This window comes from Carettochelys insculpta, chromosome 2 (genome assembly GCF_033958435.1).
Source record: "Carettochelys insculpta isolate YL-2023 chromosome 2, ASM3395843v1, whole genome shotgun sequence".
Classification (NCBI taxonomy): domain Eukaryota; kingdom Metazoa; phylum Chordata; order Testudines; family Carettochelyidae; genus Carettochelys; species Carettochelys insculpta.
Window position 1 is genome coordinate 189,975,387 of NC_134138.1, and position 21,778 is coordinate 189,997,164.

Genomic DNA, 21,778 nt, shown 5'->3' on the forward strand with positions numbered 1-21,778 from the left:
GTTCAGCAGTCACTTCAAAAGGGAACTAACCATATATTTGGAAAGCTTTGATGTAATAAAACCTTCAGACAGTCACTGTCCAGTACACATATCCTGGTGTTTATTAGAGAACAAAGTTGCATTTAGGAGTGTTAGTTCTCATTTGTATAATATCCCTAACTGGGAGAGAGCAGTCCATCACAAGAGAAAGTAGAAATCCATATTCTTGCATTGCCACTTGATTTTTAAGCTCTGTAATCACTCATTACTCACTGGTTCCATTGCCATCTGGAGCGCTTCAATCAGTGTGTGCTCAGCAGGCACAGGACTGGCCTTGCAATAGATGTTATTGCATGTGATAGATTTATAATGCTCTGAGTGCCACTGGCCAGATGGAAACCAAGGAACTGTTTCTTCAACCCAGTACATAGTCAACAATGGAAAACATTCAACTAGTTCCCTAGGATGATGTTCCCACTGCAACTTACATTATGTTCTGATTAATCACAGGCTCTGCTGGTAGCCTTTTCAGGAAGCTGCAAATCAGATCCTTGATACAGTGCAACAATTTTTTCCACAAATACAATATGCACCTCATTAGCAACAGATTATAGCTACAACTAGGGAGAGGCTAAAAATATATACTGCATAATATTTAAAATGTCCTGCACACACGTATAAAAATATTATGATAGATATTTTCATTGTCTTCCTTATGTTGCACCACATTGCCTTGGAATGACAGTCAGTTATGCTATAATATAGTAATTCTAAGCTCTGAAGTTGTTCAAATTACAATGTGATGCCACAGAATGATTTTGTGAGACGTCATGTAGGACATGTGCCACATTTCTTCTTCTTCTAACTGGAAAGAAAGGAGCCTTCTAAATCTTAATACTTAAATCTTAAACCTTAGCTCTTAGGATATTACTAGGAACTGACCAGACACTAAGGCTCCGTCTACACGAGAAGCCTCTGTTGACAGAAGTCACTGTCGGAAGGGATTTCCTGGCAAAACTTCTGTTGACAGATTGTGTCTACACATAAAAGCAAATCAAAAGAACAATCCAGTCTGTTGACAAAGAGCAGCCAGACTGCCCGGCCCTCTCAACAGAATGGCTGACTGGAAGCTCTGCAAACAGAGCTGCCTGGTGACCAGAAGCCCTGTCAGTCGACAAAAGGGCCCCAGAGTATCTACACGGCTGTTTTGTTGACAGAACACGGCCGAGAGAGGTGTTATACCTGAATGGAGAGAGGAATATTGTTGGCAATGGATTTGCTGGGTTTTGTCGACAAACTGTCGACACAGCACATTTTGCGTGTGGATGCTCCACAGTTTTTCCTGACAAAAGCCCAGTTTTGCTGGGAAAAGCCAGTCATATAGACATAGCCTAGGTGTCCTTTAACACAGTAGATTAATATTATATTGGAACATGTATTTCATATGACAGGAATGGCTGATGATCAACCAATTACAAAGGACGTTGCATCAGACCCCATGAGCATTGATCCTTCCTTTCCGCTACCGAGACTGATAAAATTCCAGAGTGCACTAGTTTTCCTTTTGTTTTCTGTGAAGTAGATAATTTGGCAAGAACTCTTTTTTCTGAATAAACTGACTGGGATAAACAGAGTATAAAATAACTGATTAAATTTTTTTTATTGCATAATGAAAAATAGAAAAAAAATGAATCAGCTATAAAGGGCTAGAGCAGAAGAAAGAATTAGATCCTATCAGAACAAGTAATTAAACTCCCAATGAAAGGATATTCTGTTTCCTCATCACCACTGTTTTTCTAAGACACTGCAAAGTGTTGTAAAGCACATAGCGCTGGCCATGAAACACAAGGCCTCGCTGAAAATCAAATCCTGTTTACTGATCAAAGCAAGATAAGATTAGTAGCACGAGCTCAAAGTTATGAAACATTTTACTTCCTACACTAAGCTTGCTGCTTTCCTCCATCAGTTTATAAAATCTTACCAAATATAAACCCTTTAAAAACAACACAAAACTTTTTTTCATCAAAAATAATCCTTTTCACAGATAGGCACCCAAATCAAAATCTGACCTTTACAATTTGAAAATGGACTTTTCAACTAAATTCCATTTGGCAAACACACTTTCATTCCACTGAAGAACAAAAAAAAATTCACCTTGAAATTTTTCACATAGCCTGACTATCATTCCCCAAACACATCCAGTGTCCTATCTATTCTATTTTACAACTCTGTATTTCTAACATAGATAATTTACAGTATTAAAGAATAAGAACAACAGATTTGTGTGGGAGGGAGATAATTTGAGTTTGTAATAAGAGCTGCTGATACAGTACAAGCCAACATAAAAATAGCTTTGTTTCATTCGCCACAGTTTCGTCTTGAGGACAAATATATAACTAGAAATACCCTAGCTGGTCTAGTGACAGGTGAAGGGTAACTTTATGTCACAGAATTATGTGGGACACAGGCTGCCTCTGAATTTTTCCCCATGAATAATAATAATTTATATAGTTTTTATCCAAGGAATCTTGCAACCTGCTGTCTTTCCAAAATGGATTTGCAAACTATACATATAAATCAATTCAACCACAAGCAAGGGGGTAAAAATGCTGCCATATCACAAGTCACAGCAATACTATTTTGTTTTTTAAATATCAATGTAACTGTTTCTTATAGTACACAGACTTCCATTACATTTACACAACCATGCATAATTTCTTCTCTAGCTTCAGTTCTGATGGAAGACAACAGTTTTATTTTGCTCTAAGGTTGTCACCTCCTAATCTTTTGTTTGTTTGTTTTTTTCATGGGAGGGCTTTTTTTTAATATCTTTTGTGATACACAAAAAGCAAACATTCTCCATGGACTTTAGATTTATAATGCATTCTCAACAGAGCCTAACAACTATTATTACATCAGCTGAAAAACACCGGAATGCCAGCAGCACTGAGCTAGCGCCCAAGCAGTAGCTTGAGAGAGAAGGCAATCTTGATACTAAATCCAGCCCACACGGCCAGAAATATTTGCTGATTCAGCACACACTAATCATGACTCACATACTGGGACAGGTGCGTGAAAGCTCCAATGCCTGCACAGTTACTACAACACATGATCATATGGTTTCATGTACTTTTTTTTAAAATGAGATTCCTAGACGTGCTGTCTTTAGGTTTGCCCCATGGGAGTCAGGCAGATTCCCAAATTCCCCATGGGTCAGAACATCTAGTTATGTCCAGATAGGCAGGTATTATATCAGAACCTGAAGCCCATTCAAGTACGTCAAATGGGAAGTTTGTTCATATTCATCCTCCTGCTACACTAGCAATTGTCATTTTATTTTAAAGGGCCAAAGGGCTCTTTTCCTCATAGTGCATAGAGGGGGCATAGATTCATAGACCATAAGGTCAGAAAGAGACACTGTGATCATCTAGTCTAACCTCCTGTGTAACATGAGCCAAAGAAATTCACCCAGTATCTAATGGGGACACAGACACACTTCAAGTTCCAAATGAGCAGTTATCCACAAGCCCAATGAGACCATAAGATTTACTGCCTAAACTTGATGGAAAAGACATTCTCTCTGTCAAGAAAACAAATTTCACTGAGTGTCTTTGAAAACTGTCAAAGTAAGTATGAGCGACAAAAACTATTTTTAATACAAAATGAAGGTGGGGGTAGGTTAAAAATGTATCAAAAGAAATAGTCTCTCTCCCTCCCCCCCCCCATTGGAACTAGTCCACCCATAAAAGTTATTTGAGTTTAGATTCAATATAACTATTACATTGGGTCTGTAATCTCCTTTTTAAATTATGACATTTTTAGTGCTGGTTGGTTGGCATGCACATCCAATTTCCTCTTGCTTTCCAAAAGGTTGTGGCCATAACAATAAATTCTATTGCAAAGTATTTTATTCCTGTTTTCTGTAGGACTGCATGTTGTGTTATTAGTATTGCTAAAGTATTTATACGTTATGTAGTAGAGTAGTACAGGTTGAACCTCTCTAGTCCGGCACCCTAAGTACCTGACCAGTGCCAAAAGAGAGAATTTGCTGGACCACAGGAGGTAAATATTGTCTAGAAGCATTAACAATATTTCCACTGCTTACTGGGCTATTAGATTACTTTTAGGGGTAAATTACAGCTAAGTAATAGCAAAGGACACTGAGAGCCCAGATTGGTTGCTGTAAAAAAAACTTCATGGGACCATGGGAAATGCCAGATTACAGATGTTGCTGGATGAGAGTGTACTGAACTAGAGAGGTTCAACCTTTTTAAAAATGCAACTCTAGTCCAGATTTTGCAGTCTCTGTAGTCAGTCACAAGGTCTCACCAACACAACAATTCTAAGACGGTGATACAGAGACCCTTCCCATCCAAGAGAAAAGGTCATATTTTTGTTCGTTTGGTTTAAGGAAAACAGATCTGAAGAAGGTTCTTGTCTGTTGAGAGGAGATGCTTAGATGAGCACAGCAAATTGTGGTCTTGTACCAGCTGTAAATAAGATGACTGCCATGGTGGAGTCCTGTCCAACATACAGAAGAAGGTATGTTTTCATAGGAGCTTTATTGGAGCTGAGGTCACAGGAAGTAGAGAAAAAAGCCAACAACCAAACAAGTTTGAATTAGCAATTTTAAGTGATTTAAGAAGTTTAAATCCTCCCATATTGACTCTTGCTGAAGGAAAACAACTTGCAAGGGTCAGTTTAAGATGGATGTCACTTCTATGCTCTTCCATGGCTACATCATAACCATGGTATCTGCTGCTGCACATATGTAAAGAAAAGGTCTCAGTGCCCTTGTCACTAAGTTCCCAACCATTACCTCCATCCCAACTTGCTTCTGCTTCCCCAGGACAAAGGTTTGCAGCCAATGAGTCTCAGTTGCCACCTCCCTGTTTATCTGGAGTGTAGGTAGCAGTCCTTTCCAAAACCGATTCATCCAGGCCAGAACTTACAAAAACTCTCTGATGCAATACTAGCCACACAGACTGTGTTGTTTCCACTCTGGGAAGTCGAAAGCTGCAGTAGGCAGGGTAGCGGGGAGAAGGGGAGGAGAGGAGATGATCCATCTGTGGTCCATAGCCTCTGAAAGAATTTCCTTTTTGTTGTGTACCACTGAATGATGTCTCTTCTCTGCCTTAACATACAGTACTTTGTCCAGGCCCTCAAGAAACATTTCTGGGCATGTGCTATAACCTTTCAGTTTATTTCAGTTCATATGAATGCTACCAGGCCCTACAACTAACATTGCCCAGACAGGAAAACAAACCCAAAACTTTTTGAGATGTTTGGAGTTTTTCCACTCTTCACCATTTTCAAGCCCTCCTGCTGCACTGCCGAGGTCCCATTCCCAGTGGAGGGCCTTGATTCATGCAACAGTAAGGTTTCCAAGAGCATTGCACACCGGACCCACATGCAAAAGCCTAAGACCTTGTCTCCGCTTACCAGTTGATCAGCACTGCTGTATTAATTGCAATTAATGCAATAATGCCAGTTTAGCAGACCTAATGAAAACAAGTAAGTTGATGGCAGAGAGCTCTCCCATTGTCTCTGGTACTTCAGCTCTCCGAGAATGAGGTAAGTTGGCAGGACAGCATCTCCCGTTGACACAGCACAGTGTAGACACCACAGTAAGATGACCAAAGTTATGTCAATTTCATCTAGTATTATAGTAACAGAGAGGAAGCTGTGCTAGTCTATACACTATCAAAACAAAAAGCAGTCAAGTAGCACTTTAAAGACTAGCAAAATAGTTTATTAGGTGAGCTTTCGTGGGACAGACCCACTTCTTCAGACCATAGCCAGACCAGAACAGACCCAATATTTAAGGCACAGAGAACCAAAAACAGTACAGCACAGTACAGTACTGTTTTTGGTTCTCTGTGCCTTAAATATTGAGTCTGCTCTGGTCTGGCTATGGTCTGAAGAAGTGGGTCTGTCCCACGAACGCTCATCTAATAAACTATTTTGCTCATCCAGTATTATGTTATTCCCTTAACTGGAGTGGTGTAGCTTACGGCTGACTTACCACAGTAACATAGACCAACCTTAAGTGTGCAGACTCATGAAATTCATGTTCTTTGCATATCTAATCAACAAGTATATAAGTATCTGATTTTCCCATTTGAGGGCAAGTGAAATAATACTGATAGTCTTGGACATATTAGCTTTTTATCAGTAAATGTCAGCAAATGTCAATTATACTGTACGTACAAACAAACTAATGAAAATATATTTCTACAGGTGATAATCAAAATTCATATAAATCAAACTCTAACTTTGCCTAAGCAAAACTACTAAGAACATTTTGATGTTAATAGTTGAATTCTGTCAAGCCTAAATATTGAGCAAGGGAAGATAATCTATACCCAAAGCATCTTAGGTTAGTGCAAAACTCACCCCTAGGGCTGGCAGCAAAAAAAACCCCTTTGTTGGCAGCCCCTTATTCCTGATTTTTTCCAGGGGTAAGTGGCTGGTGACAGAAGAGGATTTTGCTGGAAGAACCAAGTCTTCAATGCTTGTTTTCTTCCATGGATATGCAAATGAGCTTCTGCAATATGCAAATTAGCAGCCATTTTGCATTTTCGAGACTGCTCATTTCCATCACACTGGATAAAAGAATTTGCTGGACCATGGGAGGTCACACTGTCTAGCAGCATTACAAACATTTGCGCTGCTTACTGGGCTCTTAGAAACACCTAGGGGGTAAATTACTGCTAAATAGCAGCATAGAAAACTGAGAACCAGGACTGGTGGCTGTAAACAAACTTTATGGGACCACGGGAAACTCGACCACAATCATGATAAGTGGTCACCCAGTTAACTAAAATTATTCCGGATTATGGATGTTGCTGGACAAGAGAGTTCTGGATTAGAGAGGTTCAACTTGTACTGCAAACCATACAGCACTGTGTATACCTTATGACTCTGAAGCACACAAAACAGCAATGATTACAATGAGAAACTAGTGAACTTACACTTATACCAATTTTTTACATTGAAGGAACCGTGCAGGCATTAATTGAGCAATTTTTCCAGCATACATGAGAACATAACCAGGCCCAATATATTTGTCTCGTATAAATACGCAATGACGCAGTAAATACCTCAATTCATTCTGGTGTATAAGCATTGAAAATGACATAAGGTTTGTAAGTTCTGTTACACAGACAGCAAAAATCATAAAATATAATAAATACTTATATACAATTGTTCAACATATAGCATGGTTTAGATGAGTAATTAGTCATACAGAATAGATGGGCTTCACAATGTGCTCAAAGCCAGAATCCAGAGCAGGCTTTTTATTTTAAACAGGCAATAATAATACATAGTCAAATTTCTTTATATTGAAGAAGTGATTATAATGTTCTAGGTGTTTTCTAAGAACAGACACTGACACTCTCAAAAATTAAAAACAACAACTAAATCAAGAGAATATGTTATCTGTTAGAACACACCCTGTTTATTTAAAACAGCCACTCAGATATGGAGTACAATTAAGAAATGAGAAGGTTCAGCAGCAGCTTGCTCTTTCAATGTTGTATTGTATAAGAATACCTTGCATTTATTCTGCAGTTCTGATTTTCAATTTTATTTAAGAAAAATCAACAGCTTACTTTTAACATATAAAAAAAATCAAGCTTAAATCTAAACAACATCTGAAGGTAGCTAACCAACCAATCCCACAAACACTACTAACTATACGGCTTACTTGCACAACTTAAGAGGACTAACTCCTAGCAAGTAACTGTATTTAGGATTTGTCCCCATCTTCTTCATTATCTCTGGTCTGAAGAGAGGGAAAAAAGGTTCACCAGTTTTGTTCTAATGTGTACTTTGTACACCCCTTACGTAACATGTCCAGGTTTGGAGGGAAGGGCATACAGCAAGTTTAGAATCCATAGCTTAAAAAGCCAGTCCAACTCCCAGTTAGTCAATGGAAAGATATTTATTTACTTCTCTGGGCTCATCTACACTGGCCTAATGTGCTAACATTTTGGGAGTAAGGGAACTTGGAAGTAGCGCAATGAGAATAATGCTAATGAAGTGTTGCATATACAGTGCTGCACCTCATTGCTATTTACCGAGCATGCTCATTTACATGCCCCCTTCAAAGGAAGGGGCTAGTGTAGATGAGCCTTATGGGAGTTGGAGCTTGTAATTTCTCAAAGTTTGCTCTTTGTGTTTTGGTTCAGGCACATCTCTAGCTACAACTATAAAACACTGTAGAGTTGTGCAAGATGCTTTTATATGTGCTGATTTTACTGTTTTTTATTTCCTTTTTGTATTCTTTCCCGGCCTGAAAGCTAAGGACTTCACAGGAAGTCAAACAGCAGAATACCTGAAATATGGTTAAATAATTCTGATCAGCATTCACACCCGAGAAACGTGTTAAAAATGCTATGGAAAAGGAAAGAGACACGATGCATAAGGTACACCTTTGACCTGAAAAGGAGCCAGAAATGAAATAAGCACATCCTGACCAACCAATACAATATGCCTGTTTCTTGGATCATAAGTCAAAAGGGACAAAACAAAAACCTCACATCAGTGCCACTTGGCAAGTTTTATCATGCAGATGAAAGTAAACCACAAAGGAAAAACAAAATATTGACAAATGATTGTGAAACTGACAAATGAATAATATTTCTGCAGAGTCTGTAAATTTATGAAATTAGAGGGTAGCAAGATAAAATTTAATGTCCCAAAGGATTTTATGGCATTTGCAATATTTTGAATATTTTTACGTAATATTTTTATTAAGGAAAATGGAGATACTTCACAAAGCTTTACTGATCACATGGTAAATAATATTGTGTCATCACCTTCACTGAAAGGTGGTATGGAGATGGCATTGGACAGAAAACCTATATTTTGACACTGACCTACTGTGGGACTCTGAACAAGTCACTTCATCTTTTCTCTGCTTCTAATTCATCTCCCCTCCTTTGTCTGTTCAGATTGTAAGCTCTCTCAGGACATGACTATCTCTTGTGCATGCACACACCTAGCTTAACAGTAACAGAGAGGAAGCTGTGCTAGTCTATACACTATCAAAACAAAAAGCAATCAAGTAGCACTGTAAAGACTAGCAAAATAGTTTATTGGGTGAGCGTTCGTGGGACAGACCCACTTCTTCAGACCATAGCCAGGCCAGAACAGACTCTCTGATTTGTCCTCCTCGCTTACTGTTTTTGATTCTCTGTGCCTTAAACATTGAGTCTGTTCTGGTCTGAAGAAGTGGGTCTGTCCCACGAAAGCTCACCCAATAAACTATTCTGCTAGTCTTTAAAGTGCTACTTGACTGCTTTTTGTTTTGCTAGCATAACAGGGCCCTGATGTCAGTTAGTCTTCCTTTGTACTATCATAATACAAATAATAGTAATCAGCATGGCATGCAAGAAATTGCAAGGTGTGGATCTCTACTTTGGATTTTCAAAGTGCCCATAATTAAAACAGATTACAGGCTAGTATGTAAAAGTAAGAACATGAAAAAAGTTTGATTCACTCACCTGGACAGCAATAATCTACCCTGAAGCTTCAAATCAGCAGCACAATCATCAGATTGACAATTCCTCTCAAAAATAGTCTGCGAAAAACAGAGGCAAAAGCTGTTACAGTGGGGAACTTTGGTATAATCACTTCTCTTCCCAACGCAACACGTTCCAGTAAAAATAAGCGCACTTGAAGTTCATGACAGGAAGTACTGAGACGTGAACTTCAAGTAATTCAGAGGCAGTCAGATCCCTTTATCTAGACCTCTTGGATTTAGTCAGACTGAAGTGGAAAGATCACCAGAAACAGATTCTCACAGCTTTTCTTCAGTGCATTCCTGTTTCTGGTTGGGCTATAATGACATTCTCACTCATATTTTTGGCACTCCTGTTTCTGGTTCCAAGCAGTATGAATGAAAAATTAATATAAATGTGGAAAATAAATGATCTTATATCTTTCATAACCCTGGGAAAGATCTGGGTCTGTGTAGAGTACGAGGTTTCAGGACACATGCATCAAAACTGTTCGCTCATCTATAAACAAAATAAAATTTTGCCCATGTTGTTTATACTAGGAAAACATGTCATTCCTTTGAGCAAAATATGTGACTGTCTTTTAAATTACAGATCCTTAAAATAATCTCAGAATAACAGAACTGCTACAGTCAACCCTCTTGAACTTGGAAAAAAAACCCTGATAGCTGACAACGCATTATCCCAATGAAACGGGAGGATGAAATGAAGAGAGAGGAAAAAGCCCAAGATTTTGCAGCACTCTGCAGAGGCACACAGAGCTTCTGTGGCAACATGGGTGGCGCCATTCCATCCCTGGTAGCAGAGAGACAGGCCAGAGAAGGTAGAGCTCAAGAATGTCACATGCCCCTCCCTGTAGCCAAGCACAGGTTGGTGTCAATTCTCCATATATAAATGTAGAAGACACTGGTGGCTGTGTTGGCAGTATCACAGGAGCATGCCCGGACCCTCTGATAGTAGCACGGATTCACTAAACATGGATTCTCTAAGCCTGTAGCCGATTAAGAAACTGAGGGAACATGGTGAATACTTCTCCCACTGCTTGGACAAGAGACCACAGCCCAGTTTCATAACAGACAACCACCCACCCGGGGCAGGGGATTCCATCTCTCTTCAGTTTACTCAACTCACAGCCTGCCAATTATTTAAAAGACAAAGATCTCAAAAGAGAAACTTTAAAAACTGTTCCTAAAGGACATGCAAAATATGGATTCTTACCTTCAGTGTAAACAATATTTTCTGTAACTTAAGTTTCATGATATATTGTTGCTGCAGTAAACAAATGTCAACAATAAATGTGATGGTACACTGGATTTCTGTGGAAAGTATGGACTAAGATGAATTGAATCCCTCAAAAGGAGGTGAAGTTGATAGACATGCCCTTCTAATCCTCATAGAGAAAAACCATTTTCCATGGGTTTTGCTCTTCGGCTCAGGATTTAGCCCTACCTGCTGATATGTCTAAGTACTCAAAGAAAAAAGGAGCTTAAATTGTAATATCATCTCACCTTACGTTTTATTTTTTGTACACTGTATCGCTGTAAAATTCAGTAAATTGTTAAAAACGTGTTGCATGTCCAAAGATATCAGCTATGTTTTTAAAATATAGCATTGAAAGTGAATTTAAGGAACTGGACTTTTGTTATTAAATCTGTTGAGTCTTCAAATCAAAATAACAGATAAGTTTCCTACAAATACTGATTAGATAAATGGTTGCCCATTCAAATGACTCAAAACTAAAACAGCAGATGTCTAGTGAACTGGCAAACTTATTGGTAACATTTTCTCATGCTGGGGAAACTCAAGCCAGCAGAAGTTAAATGGCAGGCACACCATTACAAATACTGGGGCACTGAGGAGGGAGTACGGAAAACAGCCCAAGCTCCCAAACACAGAACTGTGTAAAGAGGACAGCCTCCTTCTTGGGGACTGGAGGACAGTAAGACCTTCCCCACAAGTCATGATGAATTGAGGATAACAGTTTCCAGTGAGAAACCAGAAATGGGAGCCAGGAAAATCTTCAAGCTGGCTGGAACAGACAGAAGCAGCCTTGGAAAGTTGCGGTTGTTGAAGAGCTGGGTGGCTTTTGTAGAAATCATATTGAAATTGAGATGTTCCCATAGAATGTGTCAATTTCAATGCACTAACATTTCTGAACAGAAAAGCACTCCCTCAGGAAATTTCCAACCCGCTCTCATATTTCTCTATATAACACTCAGGCAAGATTGGGCACTGCTGTTATCCCCATTTTTCAGATGAGGAACTGAGACAAGAGTGATTTTAAAAAAAAAAAAAAATTACAGGAAGTCTGTGGAGGAGCAGGGAAATGAGTTCAGCTCTCAGAAGTCCCAGACTAGTGCCCTAACCAAAATTCAAGACATTTTCAAAAACAGACTAAGTACTTAACATTGGAGTCCTGACCAATATTCTAGTTCACATAAGCACTATTTAGGGATGAACCAACCAAACAGGGCAAAAACAAGGATAGGCCCAAATCTCGAGCTAGCTACATTTTTGTTTAGGAGTTTGAGAATGTTTGGTTATTTCCCACCTTCCCTTTCCCAGTTATTTAGCATTTCTGCACATGCCTCTGTACTTCCTACCTCTACAAACGGAAGTGGCATTATGTAAATATAGCCTCATTGGGAAAGGCTGTGTTTGTAGTACTTCTAGCCAAGATCCTGAATGAGAAAATACCACAAATGTTGCAACAAATAAAAGCACAAAATACATGAATTCTTATGAGCAGTAAATAAATTCAGATAAGCATCTGGAAACCTAGGGCCTTCTCCAAAATAAGCCCTTAAAATGCTTGATGTTAGGTTTCAGAAAGAACTGTGACCTTCCTTCCACAGGAAGAAGGCAGCTAGCATGGGAGTCCAGAAGAGACTAGGGAGAAACAAAAACAAGTAACCTCTCAAAACCCAACCTTTTCATTTGATTTGGATCACACAATGGTAAATTCATTCAGGACCAGTGTCTGCTCTTTTTATACACGTTGAGCCAAAACTGCAGGGGTGCTGGAACCATATTTTTTGTAGTGGGGGTGCTGGGAGCCTCTGAACCAAACTATAAATCTTGTATATAACGGAAACTCCCTCAAGTAGTCCCAGGATGCTACTCAAGAGGAGTAACAGCAGCAGAATCTGTCCTTCAATGACTGGAAGGCCAAGCTAAATTTTTAAAATACATCATGCATGTAGGTGCCTAAATGTGGCCCTTACTAGCATAATTTTAGCCCTTAACGTTTTTAAAACGTTGGGCTGAAGTTTTCAAAAAATAAAGCTATTAGAAAGAATTATCTATTGATTACATGGTCAAGTAGTAGCTACTGAAATAAGCCAGCCCCCCTCCACTCCCCTGGACTGCTTGTGTAACTTTGGCTGTCTGACTCTTGCTCACGGGCTCAGGGTCTGACTGCCAGATGTAAGTTTGGGAAGGAATTTTCCTTCCATGTCAGATTAGTAGTGGCCTTGGGATTTCCCCACCTTCCTCTATGCAGCAGTGGATGCAGGTCCTTTGCCAGGATCATCTGGCTCTAGCACACTTGATCATTTCCCTGTCAATGAAAGAACTTTAGGCATCTCGGTTCCTCCAATTTTCTGCCAGTGGCAAAAAATAGTTTAATTTATTGAGGGCTGTAATAGTTTGGACTGGTTTTGGCTGTTGGGCTGCAAAGTGGATGGCAGCCACGCAAGGGGTCAGACTGATCTGGTGGTCCCTTATGGCCTTAAATTCTATGCCCCTATGTTAAACCTGTCTATTAAATCAAATATCCCATAGAGCCAGGTGCAAAAGCCAAAATTTAATTCCCTATGAAAAGCAATTAGTGTTCCTGAAAGCCTTTCAGGATTTAATTGCACACATTAGCTAAAATAGGAACAAATTATTCAGAGAATATGTCTAGGAAATATTCAAGCAAATTCAGTCCAGGGGACTGAACTCCACAGGGGCTATAAATGATCAGAAGAATCCTGCTATTAAACAAAACAGTCAAGTCAGAACAGCGTGGGTGGTGGAGGTGGATGGTGAGGAGGGAGAAGTGAAATCAGCCAGAAAGCTTGCCCAGTGCTCCGGGTGTTCCTGTGAAAAGTGTTACACAAGAAAATAGTTCCACGTTTACAATGGGCCAGCATAGCAAAATGGCAGGGGGAGTGGGAATAGCCAGCAATAATTATTTTATTAAACTAAAGCACATAAGTTTGTTAATTGGGGAAGGGAATGAATTTGCTCAGTAAATTCATCGAGAGGAAAGTTTTGTACCTAAGGCTCAATAATAATATACTACAATTTGTCATATCATCTAACGTTATAGTTTCTCCTTTCCATAAAAAAAGTCTTTCGGTTTCAAGAGAGTCCTGCTTTGCATGCTTTGATACAGACATGGACACATCTATCTTCAAAAAGATAGAAAGCTGGACAAAGAGGAGGAAGGGGCATGCCCCAAGGAAATCAGCTGTCTGTAAAAGAGATCCCTAACCAAAGCTGCTATCTAGCAACTAAAACTAGTACATGTAAATTAATAGGTATAACTGTATCTGTCATGTTTTTCTGGATGAAACATGGACTGGTCACCAAGCTTGCTTGTGTGTACCAATTAAACAATTATTTTTAGTAAAAAAGTCAGGGACAAGTCACAGAAACAAAAAATAATGGAAGCCTGTGACCTGTCCCTTTTACTAAAAATAACTGTGACAAAATTAAGTTGATGGGAGAGGACTGAAGCCCAAGCAAGAGGGGATGAGGGAAAGAGAGCCAGAACCGCACGGAAGATGAGGACAAGCACCTGCCACCTATGTCAGCTGAGAATTCTGGAGTCCATCTCCCCACCACTGTCTGTCAGTTGACATCTCCAGCCTACTACCCAGTGGATGGAAAATAACACAGGCTATGTCTAGATTGCATGTCTAACTAAAAATAACGTATGCAATTTGCACAATGCAAATTTCGTAAATTATTTCAAGTTACCTTAATTTGAACTTGGTGTCGTCCAAATGGCACTGAAGTTCAAAATAAGCACCTATTTCAAGGTGTCCGTTACCCCTTTTATGGTGAGGCGTAGTGGAAACAGAATACCGCACTCGAAATAGCCACAGTATTTCAAGCATGGAGAAAAGCTGTGGTGTTGCTCTTTTGGGATACATTTAATTGCAACCACAGTTTAGACATAGCCACAGAGATCTCTGAAAGACATGGAATAAGTGACTTTTGTGAGCTCCATGACATAAACTCATCCCTAGTCATAAGGCCCTTTAATCCTCTGCCAGATACAGCTGAGTCTCATTTAAATAAGATATTTTATGCACAGTGACACTTAACAGTTGTGCATTGTGCTATACATTTGCATTCCATTACATCTCCCCATTAAGGTGTACATTCCTATTTATAATATTTACTCTATCACACGGTCTTTGGAGCTCAGCACATATCAGTCTGTTAAGCATCTCCATATCATACCTATTTACCAGTGACACAACCCAGATGTCTAACAATTTGGTCATTTGACTGTTCATTAGTTGCAATGACTGGCTGTGGTTGGTTTGGTATCCTTGAGTCTCTGTTCTATTGTTCCACATCTGCCATCTGTAGAGTTTGCTCTGCTGATTGTTGTTGCTGAGGAATATAGTAGAGATGTCAATGATTTCTGCTGAACTCGCTAATGTTGTTCTCAACTGCATATGATCTTGGTACCAAATTCTTTTACTCAGATCTAGTTCTGTGGGAGTAAGAGAATGTCGAAGTGGGGCACTTATTTCGAAGCTGCCCCCATCTATGCTGTCATTCTGGTTACAGGGGAATGGGAGGGGCAACATGGCAAGGTGGCATCGGTAGGGGAGGTTAAGAAAGGAAGGTATAGAAGGCAGTGGGAGAGGGCAGGAGGACGAGATGGAGATGGAAGGGGCCAGAAAAGAGAGATGAGAAGAATGGGGAAGGAATGGGGAAGGAAAAAAGATACAGGAACAGGCAGAGGGGAAGCAGGGGCCCAGCCTGTGGAGTCCCCTCAGTAGCAGCACCCTCAGGAAGGCAGCCACAGCAGCACAAGCAACATTGCCGCAGCAGCTGGTGCCAGAGTGGCTGCCACCAGCAGCTGGGGCCTCCTCCATTTAAGATGGTCCATGCTCCCTTCCCCTCCAACACCAGAAGCCCCAGATCCAACTCAGGGGAAGAGAGAGAGCCAATGAGCCAAAGGAACTGGCTTCAGCATGCACGTGTGGATGAGTGCCTGCACTTTATGGCCTTTTCTCCCTCCCAAAAATAGCAGTCAGCTACACCTATGGGCTAGCCAGAGCTGTGTCAGGCAACTTCAGCTCCATAAGGGATTGAAGGTGATTGTACGTCCCTTCTGAGACAACAGTGAGGTCACCTCCTGCACCCATTTTAATGTCAGTCTTATCAAGACTATTCATTTTCTCTCTCCTTTCAGATTCTGTCATCAAAAGTGATAGAGCCCAGAAACAATAGCTCTTGACTGTCTGCAATGTAACTCCTTGACTGCTTCAGTGTGGCAGACAGCTGCAGAACATCCATCTTTCATGCATTACACTGTATGCCTCTGACTAGACACACATCATTTCTTGGAATATGACTTTTTTCACACCTTATTGATGTAGACTGGACATTACCCTCTTAGTCTGGGAGTTCTCTCTCCCCGTGTCAGGAATTATGAGAGAATGACTTCTAATACCCAATGGTATGTTCACAGTTACTAAGCTAGTTTCAGGGTTGGTTGGTTGGTTTCTTTGTTTTCTAAATTGCTCCTGCCTTTTGCTCTATTTGACAAATTCTGACTGCTTTGCTATTGTATAACTGTGGTTGGGGTAAATCTCTCTTCAGCTCTATTTCCCGTAAAATCTGTTAACCCACTAACCAGCCTGTCTCTCACATATTCATATAGGAATGTTCTGCATTCCTATAATCAGTTTTCAGCCAATATATGTAGAGCTCTTATGAAACATTTATCATTTCCCCTGATTATTGAATTTTCTGAAGAAAACATGATTTTTCACAAACCCCATTTCTCTGAAGTACACATCAAACAGTCAGAACCCAGTTGCAGTTATCTTTGTGACTTGGTTTCAGTAAAGTCAAAGGATTTAAAGACATGGTCTCCTTGGCTCCCCATAGCACAAATTTTAAAAGATACCTATATATGTCTACCTAATTGTGGCATTTGATTGCAGTTGGAAATCTGGGACGTTGTTTCCAGTCTGTCTATTCTGAAAGTTTATCAAAGCTGAAATTTTCTGAGGCAATGAAGAATGGCATATTAATGAGATCCTCCAATATTTGTTGATATGTTCCTTCTGTGAACTTTTAAGTGCACCTCTGACTGGTATTTCCAGATTGCACAGATCCTGTCTTATACCATGATATATCCAGAACACAGACTGTGTGCTGTGTCTCTCTCCTCAGAGCATAAGTGCCACAGTTAAGTTACCAAATGCTCTTTCTAAGCAAGCACATCTAATTCTTAAAGCAAAATCATTAGAGAGAAAACATATTATAAACAATAAAGGAATCTACACATCTTAATAAGCTTACCAGAGATTATCCCCTTATTCAAAACAAGGGCTCTGGACAATGGGCTGTCCTTCAAACCCCACACTCAGACTTACAGAGCCTGAGTTGGCCAAATTCCCTCCAACTCTTCCCAAAAGATTGGGCTGCCCTAAAATCACCTCATAAATCCTCAAAGTAAAAAACTTCAGATAATCAGATAAAATTCATCTGGTTTTTCCCCACAGTACCTCGGATCAAAATTGTGCTGCTCTGAGTGTTTAAATCCTATGGCCTACTATGATGAGATCATGCTTTTTTCCGTCCCTCCTCTCATACACAGACAGTATTGCTGACCATGAAGGCTATTGTGCTTGGTCTCAGGCCACTGCTTTGCGCAGCTCCCATTGGCCAGGAACAGCGAACCGCAGCCAGTGGGAACTGCAAGTGGCCATACTTGCGGACACACAGGTAAATAAAGCCTCTGGTGGCCCATTGTAGATTAACCCTGGTGTACTTCATCCAGCCCATTGGCTGCTTATTGCCCATCTCTGGTCTAGCCCATGAGTGTTCAATGTGGGAGTCATGAGCAGGCCTAATGGGGTCTCAAGCCTGCTGCTCCTTCCATACCGATAAGTGGCAACAAGTGACAAATGGGTCAGCTACAGAAAACCACTGGCCTAGCCCACCATTACATGAGAATAAGATGACCAAAATATGCATGTCATGCCCCACAGTCACTGGCCTCCACTACTTATTATCTAGGTTGGTTAACTAATGGTAGACTCTCAAAGTTACAATACATCTGCCAAGCTGCTGTTCAAACTCAGCTCTAAACTGGCATCTCTCTCTTTTTTCTCCATTCAGAAACCAACAGGCCAATTCAACCTCAGTCTTATCCATTACTTATTCAGGGTGGAGTCCTTTTTAGCTTTCCGGGCATGGACTGTGCCCGGTCATTACCGGTTAGAGGGTAACACTGACCACTGAAACCCAGGTCTACCGAACAGCATGGATCATTAGAGATGGGTGCCAGACTGCTTTAGGAATCTCCCACCCTCCCCAAACAAGGGGAAAATAGTTTAATAGAACAAAGGAGGAGGTTCACGGAGTGAAAGAAACCTTTGATTCCAATCTCTGTAACAATAAGAATGAAACAGAGTTCTGCAGCCTGGATAGCGAGAAAGGATCTCAAGCTAGAATTCAAGAGACCAGAGCTCAAGTCCCCGTCCTGCCACAGACTTCCTGGGAGATCTTGGACTAGCCACTTAGGCTACATCTCCCTGACAGCCCTATTTCAAAACCAACACATAATGCATTTCAAAATAGCATTTAGCTATTTCAAAATACCATTTCCAGTCCATTTATCCAAAATAATCAGGACTTTTTTTTTTAACCTTGCAATTATAGCATCAGAAGCCACAAAGAAGTCCTTAAAGAGCCACATGCGGCTCTGGAGCAGCAGGTTGCAGACCCATTGGCTAGGGTGACCACATTTCCTTACGCTGAATACGGAACACCTGGTACAATTACCTATATCCAAGCAAGTTCAGTGGTCATCAATCAGAACTATGCCTTACAAATGGTCAAATTAACATCAAGTTGACTGAGCCCCTGCTAAAAAGAAATATTGCGTAATTGGAGTTTTTTTTATTTACCATCTTATCATTAAGGTTTGCATGGAGCAAAGTGACACACACACATTTCCATACACCTCTCTTACATGGAGGTAGGGGGCTGTGTCTACACGTGCCCCAAACTTCAAAATGGCCATGCAAATGGCCATTTCGAAGTTTACTAATGAAGCGCTGAAATGCATATTCAGCGCTTCATTAGCATGCGGGCGGCAGCGGCGCTTCGAAATTGACGAGCCTTGCCGCCGCGCGGCGCGTCCAGACGGGGCTCCTTTTCGAAAGGACGCCACCTTCTTCGAAGTCCCCTTATTCCCATGAGCTCATGGGAATAAGGGGACTTCGAAGTAGGCGGGGCCCTTTCGAAAAGGAGCCCCGTCTGGACGCGCCGCGCGGCGGCAAGGCTCGTCAATTTCGAAGCGCCGCTGCCGCCCGCATGCTAATGAAGCGCTGAATATGCATTTCAGCGCTTCATTAGTAAACTTCGAAATGGCCATTTGCATGGCCATTTCGAAGTTTGGGGCACGTGTAGACACAGCCGGGGTGACCAACAGACTTGACCCAATCACCCTCCATGCCTGGCCGGGCCCCCAGGACAGACCTGCCTCTTCTGGTACTTAGCACTACCTTCTTCTCAAGGCAACAGTGGGAGGCTTGCAGGGTCACAGTCTCCTCCCCAGATTTCTGTTGGGGGTTCACACCACCATGTGGCCAGCAGCAGCCTTTTGGCACTGCGAGGGAGGGAGTGGATGGGAGCAACTTTCAGCTGAAAGCGGGGGTCATCCAGACGTTGTCTCTTTCCCCCAGCTCCCTGGCTTCCCTGTGGCTACAAGCAGCTCCTCCTTTCTGGCCCGCACAGTGCAGACAGACAGCTAACACCTTGAAGCTGCTGCTGGCTAGTGACATATCCCAGCCACCTCCTGCCCCCTGGCTACAGCACAGGCAAGAAAGGGATCAGCCCTAAGGAGGAATTGAGCACAGGGGCCAGAGAACCTGGCTGCAGGGGCTTCAGTGAACACAGCTAAAGAAGTTGCTCAGCAGAAGAGTGTCTAGGGGACAGAGCAACCCGGCACTCACCGGGGGCAAGACCTAGGGCAGAGCCAGATTGTGAACAGGGTGCTAAGGACCCCTTAGTGGGGACCTGACAGCTCGGGTGCAAACAGGCTGGAAATAGCTTCCTCCCTACCACTCCAGAGCCTAGCTGAGGTACGGAGAAGCTTTCCCACTTCAGCGCTGTGTAGGGCGTTGGAACATGCAGGGCTTGTCTTCTCTTGGCCAGTGCCCTGGGACAAAAACTATTGAGCTTTCCCTCAACGCCAGCCCAGCCAGAGGCAGTGAGGGGAGGAAGGAGCCCGTCAGCTAGGCTATTGGTGAGCTGAATAATTCGATGGGGGCTGATTCTCCACACAGCACCAAGAATGGAACAAACTCTCCTGTGGGGGAGGGAGCATATGGGGGAGTAATCATGGTGTGACAGGGCACAGCAGGGAGAGGACAATGAGAGGGTAAGCATGGAAGAGTGGATGGGTGGGCACAGAGGTGATATGTGATCAGCCATTACAGCAAGCAGCCACAGCTGGCTGGATATGGGGCACTAATATTCCCCACACACAGACACCCCATATTGACCTACATTTTGAAAAGTGACTTAGTAGTTTTGGATACTTTAGTTTTTGGGAATCCAAGTTGTTAAGAATGCCTAATTTTCAGACAGGGCTGAGTACCCACCTTCTAAAAATTGGGAAACTCAAAGTCCGAAGTGCCTTTGAAAAAATTGTTCCTTTCATTAGCTTAGATGGATATGACTCTTGCTACTATACTATTTGGTTTTCAAAGATGATTTACAATGGGGCATGTTACAATTTTTTCAAGTTACACTTCTACTCTGAGAGGCTATTCAGCAGGATTTTATCACCAAAACTGACAAAGATCTGAAACTCAACTCCATTTATCAGCTGAGATCATCCTAACTTCAAACCTCTGTTATCCTCAATTAAGAGATCTAACATCTGGGAGGCACATGGGAAGCAACTGTTAAACTAACTTTCTTTTTTCCTATTCCAAATTGAAGCAGAAAACAAGTCAGGGAAATTCTCTCTCTATTTCATAATCTCTGTAACTAGCTTTTTTAATACTGATTTGACACTCTGTGCAACTCCCTCACCCCCAGGTTATACCTGACCTCTGATTAAATGCAGACTTTTTTAAAGGGTAACTTAAATGAAGGATTCCATTTTTAGCCATGCTGTATATGTAAGAGCTCTCCACTATACTACTCCTAACTCCCATCTTATTTCCACAAGAGTACAATATGCATATGTTTGCCACACAAAGTCCCTTTACAAAATAATTTAGAAATAATTCTGGATTTAATCCAATTTTTAAATTAACTTCAAAGTAAAATGAACCTATCTGAATACTCTATATATCCATAAATACTAGGGCTACAGGCCAGCTGGGAAATCAAGTCAAAACACACATTAATATGTACAGTAAACCCTCGAGTTCTGCAGGGGTTTTGTTCTAGCTGCTACCTGGTTCCTGGCTCCCTGGGCTTGCAGGAGCCAGGAAACTGACCAGCCTACCAGGACTGGCCACCTACCTGGGTCCCAGAACGGCAGGGACCTGGGAACCAGGGGGCAGCCTGGTTCCAGTGTCCCTGCGGCTTGCAGGACTGGGAAACTGACCAGCTCATGGCTGGTCAATTTCCTGGGTCCTGCAAGCAGAGAAGAGGAGAACCAAGCAGCAGCCTAATCTGAGGCTGCCGCTGGGGGCTGGGCTGGGAGCCCAGGCAGTTCCCAGCTACGGGGCTGCGGGTCACCCTGCCCCCTGCCAGGGAAACTGTGGGTGGCTCTGCAGGGGTGGGGTGAGCCACAGCCGGGTGTGGGGGGTGGCGGTGAGCCAGAGCCGGGCTGCAGGGGGTTTGAACCAGGTTGGGAGCATTGAACCAGGGCCACACATGGGGGGTTTGAACCAGAGCCACGAGCAGAGTGTTTCAACCAGAGCTGCGGGGGGATTTAAACTGGAGCTGTACACGGAAGCAGTGGGGGGGGTTGAGCCAGAGCCAGGCATGTGGGTAGTGAGCCAGGCAGGGAAGGTTGAACTGGGACCACAAGGGGTGGGGTGGTGGTTGAACCAGGGTTG

General features: G+C 41.8%; 1 protein-coding gene across 1 annotated transcript in view; it reads right to left on the reverse strand.

Annotated features, from left to right (window-relative positions):
* ITGA9 (integrin subunit alpha 9) overlaps nt 1–21,778 on the reverse strand; it is a 311,733-nt gene that overhangs the window by 125,588 nt on the left and 164,367 nt on the right. Inside the window, exon 17 of the mRNA XM_074988159.1 lies at nt 9,492–9,568. Within this exon, the coding sequence (XP_074844260.1) occupies nt 9,492–9,568 (77 nt within the window). The remainder of the gene's footprint in view (nt 1–9,491; nt 9,569–21,778) is intronic.